Below are 6,555 nucleotides of genomic sequence, written 5' to 3'. Positions count from 1 at the left end.
GAGCCTTCCAGTGAAAGTGGTTGGGAGGAAAAGCACTGAAAAATAACCAATAATAATGTAAAACGCATGTAATATGTGCTTAAGGTTATTCTGCAGAACAATTAAGTCAATTTAGGTCTGGACAGGGCAAATTATTGTTTTCTACCATTATAATTTATTTTGTCTAAAATTTACACTTTATATACATTTCATTCACTGACATATGTACGAGCAACATCACAAAAAAAGTGTATATTTCTGAAAACATGCATTTAAAAATACATTCACACAGCAAAAACCTTATCATAAATTAATACTAAGATAAGTGTGTTTGTCTCTGTGTATTATTTTTGTCATCTCATTTATTGCCTAATCATATTTCACACCTAAAAAATATTGCATAGGGAGATACGGATTGCTGCCTACCTAATAAACACCCATCTCTCTTTTTTTAAAATAATATATAAAAATATAACATTGATCTGTATAACAACACATTTAGTAACTTAAATAATGAGTCTGTGAAAAGCAAGTTGGTTTGTTCAATCGGACTGTGTGATGTTATCGATCAGTCATTTCATCAAGAGCATGGCAACCTAAAGTCTCTATTTCAATTCAACTCTCTATTTTGGTCTTAATACATCATTTACTTAAGGAGAAAAAAAAAGGAATGTCACTGGTAGCCAAATAGTGATTTCGGCAGTGAAGATAAATTACTCTCGAGACTACACATAGCACGGATGTTGTTATAGAATCGTTACATTCCGAAGCTTGTTTACAAAGTGAATGGATTCACGGAGATACCCATGGCTCCGACAGATAACCTTGATAGATGAACACAGATGATTAGGAATTAGCTTGATTGTCATAGGCTCCAGAACTGAAGGTTCCTTTGTTGGCATTCTAAGATATGATATTTGTTATCTAGAACATGATGCTGGGATCTTAGTACTGGCAAAGGGTCTGGAGCTGAGAGAATATAATCAATGCTAAATTTGATTTCATCGGACTTCGCTTGGCTGGAATCAGTCTGGCTCTGTCTGTTGGTTATATCATTTGGAAATATACTGTCCGATTCCATCTGTACGGTTATCGGGTCAGTTTTTTTTTCACTGCCAGACATAGCACATGAGGACAAGTTAGTGGTAGAGATGTCCCCTGGATGAAGTGGTTTTGTTAGACTTTGTTTTCTATCTTTCTGACATTTTTTCATGTTTCTTCTTCTTCGCCTTCTCTTATAATTCCCATTTTCAAACAGATCAAGCATTGACTCACATCCTGACGCAAACGACCAGTAATTTCCTTTGCCTTTTTCATTCCCTTCAGCTCTTGGCACCTGTGGATGTAGACAAAAAAATAAATGTACCTGTTATATATTTTATTTTTATTTTATGTTTTGGACTTTTAAAGCATTGTTACCAATCTTTCAAGTTTGGATCATCATGGAACATCGAACGGATCTCGTAGAAGCATGATTTAGATAACATGTAGTAGGAATGTGATAAGTAACTAAGACAATTTGGAAATGAATAGGCACTGTTCATTAGATCATAAATTGATACCACACTGCTTGGCAGACCATTAATAGTAACAAATGCTCCCATCAACAGTTTGCTGTTTAACCTTTCATGTTATGTACGTCACATAGAACAACTTATAACACCACCATATAAGCAATAGACCAGCGGTAGGCAACCCTCGGCACTCCAGATGTTGTGGACTACATCTCCCCTGATGCTTTGCCAGCATTATAGCTGTAAGACCACAACATCTAGAGTGCCGAAGGTTGTCTACATCTTTAATAGACAAATAAATGCTATCTATCTATCTATCAATCTATCTATCTATCTATCTATCTCTATCATCTATCTATCTATCTATCTATCTATCTATAGATAGAAACACTGATTTCATTTTTTCAACTTACAAAGAGTCATTCTACAATGTATGCTAAGAATCCTGCTCCCAAACGCTATAAAGAAAAGCTTAAATTTTAGTTTTTTTTCTAGGTAACGTAATCTTATGCAATGAAAACTTACAGAAAAGTGCAGAACTGTTTTGGCCATTTGGAAAAAATGACCAGTATGTATCAATTCTGACTTAAAAAAAAAATCTTGAAACCTGTAATAAAATGTTCTAATCAACAAATGGAAAAATGCAGTAAGTTGAGAACCAGCATACAAAATGTAGGCCTTTAAATACAGTTTTGCTACTTTGTTTGGAGATTCTATAGATGTTACTCATTAATACAGATGCCACTTAAACAAAACATAGCATCCCTACTATCCCCTGGGTGATAGGTTACTGTCAACAGTAATGCATCAGTTATTATGTTTCCTAAACTCAGGAGAGTCGGAAGCATTGACTTGCAGAGTTAATAAATATGTTTTGGTTGATATTTAGCTTCCCCTATACAGAAATATACCTGGGCATTTACTGCTGAAATTGTAAGTGTTATTGAGTATATGGGTTACATATGTATATACAGAACATATATACAGAACACATGCATGCATACATATATATATTATACATGATTATCAACTAACATTACTACTATCACAATTAATGAGTGCGTAAGGTATAAACTCTTTATGATTTAAACTATAACTAGTTGCTTGTATTATTATTTTTTATTTTTCCAATTTAATTAAAAGAGTATTTGTTAGAATAAACTTGGCTTTAATTAAGTGAGAGACAGTACTGTTCTTAAGAAGACTATGATGAAAAAATATATAATTGCGTTACCTTGACAAAGCAGCTGTTGAGAGACAAGTTGTGTCTTATGGAGTTCTGCCACGCTCTTTGGTTGGACCTATAATATGGGAATTTCTTCATAATGAAATCGTAGATGCCGGACAGAGTCACTTTGCTGTCAGGACTTTGCTGGATTGCCATAGCAATTAAAGCAATATAGCTATAAATAAAATAAATAAAAAAAACATGATATCTTTATATTTGATAATAAATTAACTGTCACCTGTAGTTTTACATGAGCACATGAGAATGACGTATCCGTCAAACTACAGTTTACTGTAAAGTAATGTTCTTAGAAAAGGTAACATAATGAATATATATATATATATATATATATATATATATATATATATATATATATATATATATATACATATATTCTGTCTGGGGATAATAAAACTATTATAAAAAAATTTTTTTTTATAGAAAATGAATAGTTTTTGACCGATTTTAAAATTATTTAGCCCACTTTAACGTAATGTAATTAAATAGGAAAAACAATTTGTCTTACATTTAATTACATAACGTTAAATTGGGCTTAATCTGGTTTTAGAATGTTTTTAACTTTATATATATATTTCTCATGTAATTACATCACGTTAAATTGGGCTAATTCCTGTTATAGAATATTTTAAACTTTTTTATATGTACATTTCCCATTGAATTACATCACGTTAAATAGGGTCTATATATATATATATATATATATATATATATATATATAAACTGTGTATTCTTTTGTATAGATTTATTTCATAAATTATTGAGTAGCATAAAAGTTTACAAGTATAACATAAAACAAATAGTGTAATCTTTTTCAAATCAACATTAATCTTACTGACAGCCTGAAGAAGAACACTGAAAATATTTGTATCACTAATTTCTTCACAGATACCCATAGGGAATCCCTAACTCCAGCATTTTCTCTGCACGATCAATAGAGCAGCTGGTGATTTTTAGCAACATAATTGATTGAACTAATCTCAACACTACCTGCTGAAATAATTGAATTGATTTATCGGCTGGAGGTGCGCTGAAAATGGTTAGGATAAAAAGATCTAGGGGCAGATTCTTCAAGTGTGCTTCTTCTTACCTATAGGCTGGTCTTGAGTACTTTTTCTCTTCGTCTGAGCTGCAGGTTGGGTAGTCATCTCCATCATAATTAAAACAATTATAAGGGTACTGAGTATGATCAAACATTCTGCAGGTTCCTTTGCAGGACTACAGTGGCTCTTGTGTTTGGTCCTGTTTCTTACAATCTCTAAGAAGGAGGGGTGAGATCCTGTGGTTCACTCTCTATTCTCATCTGGGCTCCCCCTCCCCTTCTCTCTCTCTCTCTCTCTCTCTCTTTTGCCTTTGAGTATAAGTTGTTTTCTAGAAATTCCTTATTCCCAGACAGTCAGTCTGTTGGGATATTCTGTTTGCATCCAATCTGGTTATAAGTAAGGCAGCAAATAACTGATTAAGTTGGGTAGCTCTTTTTTGAACCTTTGAACTCTGGGTGTGCACAGCTTTTAGCTTTGAATGTTAGTGTCTGGGTGGTCCAGAATTTAAAGGCAGAAGATGTGAACGGGAACTGAAAAATATATATATATTTTATGCCTGCTAAACAAAAGCAAACAAAAGTGATCTCTACAAATATATATATATGTATGAAAGAACCCTTTAGTTTTGTTAACAGATTGCAACTGCAGATTACGCCTCGCATAACAAGACTTTCGTACGTTTGGAGTTACAGATATGGGTGGGTAACGTCTTCTGTTCTCTTGTGTAACGCTGCAATGTCGCAGAGAACATATTTCTATTAATAGGAAAGAAGCTGTATTTTTCAAAGGATAATATGAAGGGCTACTGTCAAGTAAGATCCTTACAGGAAAATAGCTGTAGGCTTTCAAAGCTGTGTGTGGGCTTTGATCTGAATGATGACTTAGTAGACTAATAGCTACACGACTTTGCATCCAATACTATAACAATGCAAGGGTTTTTTTTCTTCTACACTCTGCGGTGTTCCAAGTGAATCAAATACTTTCGTGGACAGTTTGGATCTAAAATAGGTGAAGGCAGAAAGATCAGAAAGTGTTGTAATGTTTTCAGGATCCATGCCAGGCTAAGTAGGGCAGGGAGTGGAAACTTAACTGAGTATGCATCGCAATGCATTGTGTGACATGTACTCGAAAGGTCAAAAGAGTCCTTTATATTTATTTTCTGGCAAACACTGTGGGTATGATAAAAGGAATATATATATATATGTGTATATATATCTCTAGTCTAGACCGCTTGCTGATTTCGATTATACAAAGGGGATTGAATTAACGACTTACATAGATTGTAGGCATTTGGAAAATATGTTGAAATGGCCTTTTTTACACTTTACCCAAGTCTACACAAAGGCCTGTGGCATCTAAAAGCTGTCAGATCATTCACTGCAGTTTGATCTGGCTCCCTCCCGGTGGAAATAAATAGCGTGAAATTCGGGAGCCAGCACATGTAATAGAAAATCCCAGCTGGTATTCAAATGGTTAAAGGAGAGAGTGGCGTACAATTCAGACCTCCTGGTGCTAAAGTAACATCCACGACTTCTTACATGAACAAATACAACAGTTGGAAAATATTTATGGGAGTTGGAGTACAATTAGATCAGAAGTGGAATGTTTCAAAATAATTTCGGGTTAATTTCTGCTTCGTTCAGTTATGTCATGCTGTAACTCCACCCAGTTTGTGTAAAAATGTTTGACATCACCACATCTATAGTCATATTCTTTTGTATTCACATTAAATATGTTGCATTTCCATTATTAAGAAATTATACACAGTGAATGTTCCTAAACATACATAATAACTTCTACTGATTAGCCACAACATTAAAACCAACAACCTAATATCATGTAGCTCCCCATCAAGCTGCCTAAATAGCTCTGATGTACTGAGGCATGGACTCCAGAAGACCTCTGAATGTGTCCTGTGGTATCTGGCACCAAGATTGCAGCAGATCCTTTAAGTCCTGCAAGTTGGAAGGTGGACCTCCATAGATTGGATTTGTTGTTCCAGCACAACCCACAGATGGTCAATCGGAGTGAGATTAGGGGAATTTGGAGGGTGAGGCAACACATTGAACTCTGTCATATTCCTAAAATCATTCCTGAACAATTTTTGCAGTGTGGCAGAGTGCATATTCCTGCCTAAAGAGACCACTACCATCATGGAACATCATAGTCATGAAGGTGTGTACATTGTCTGCAACAATCTCTAGATAGGTGGTACATGTCAATGTAACATCCACATATACGCCAGGACCCAAGGTTTCCCAGCAGAACATTGCTCAGAGCATAACACTGCCTTCACCGGCCTGCCTTCTTTCCACAGTGTATCCTGCTGCAATCTCTTCCCAAGGTAAGTGATACACAGGCCATCTACCTGATCTAAAAGAAAATGTGATTCATCAGACCTGACAACTTACTTCTCTTGCTCGATGGTCCAGTTCTGATGCTCACATCCCCATTGAAGGCACTTTCAGTGGAGGACAGGGTCATCATGGGCACTTTGACCAGTCAGTGGCTATTCACTGTGTGTTCAGAAACCTTTCTATCATGGCCAGCATTAAGGGTTTTAGCAATATAACCTATGAGTAGCTCTTCTGTGTGATCAGACCAGACGGGCTTGCTTTCACTCCCCACGTGCATCAAATAGCCTTACCCTGAAACGGGTCACTGGTTGTCCTTCATTAAAACATTTTTTTTTAAGTTAACTGACTCTGACTTAGAATGCACAGAACTGATTACCCAGACTACAGATAGTCATAATAAAATATAATCTGCTTAT

At 35.3% G+C, this 6,555-nt stretch overlaps 1 protein-coding gene across 1 annotated transcript; it reads right to left on the bottom strand.

Annotated features, from left to right (window-relative positions):
- Window positions 1-467: 467 nt before the first annotated feature.
- FOXL3 (forkhead box L3) lies at window positions 468-3,967 on the bottom strand. The gene is made up of 3 exons (XM_063428894.1): window positions 3,830-3,967; window positions 2,728-2,896; window positions 468-1,315 (listed from the first exon to the last, which is right to left on the bottom strand). The coding sequence occupies exons 1-3, from the start codon at window positions 3,934-3,936 to the stop codon at window positions 845-847; spliced, it is 747 nt and encodes a 248-aa protein (XP_063284964.1). The 5' UTR covers window positions 3,937-3,967; the 3' UTR covers window positions 468-844.
- Window positions 3,968-6,555: the final 2,588 nt, after the last annotated feature.

This window comes from Pelobates fuscus, chromosome 8, assembly GCF_036172605.1.
Source record: "Pelobates fuscus isolate aPelFus1 chromosome 8, aPelFus1.pri, whole genome shotgun sequence".
In the NCBI taxonomy this organism is placed as follows: domain Eukaryota; kingdom Metazoa; phylum Chordata; class Amphibia; order Anura; family Pelobatidae; genus Pelobates; species Pelobates fuscus.
Note: the sequence above shows the minus strand (reverse complement) of the source record. Positions and strands in the feature narration are given on the sequence as shown.

Excerpts from the sequence above, each read along its gene's own strand:
- FOXL3 (XM_063428894.1), bottom strand. The coding sequence starts at position 3,936 with ATGTTTGATCATACTCAGTACCCTTATAATTGTTTTAATTATGATGGA. Across the intron at positions 2,897-3,829 it reads TACTCAAGACCAGCCTATAG|CTATATTGCTTTAATTGCTA; the intron begins GTAAGAAGAAGC and ends TTTTATTTATAG. Across the intron at positions 1,316-2,727 it reads TCAACAGCTGCTTTGTCAAG|GTGCCAAGAGCTGAAGGGAA; the intron begins GTAACGCAATTA and ends CTACATCCACAG.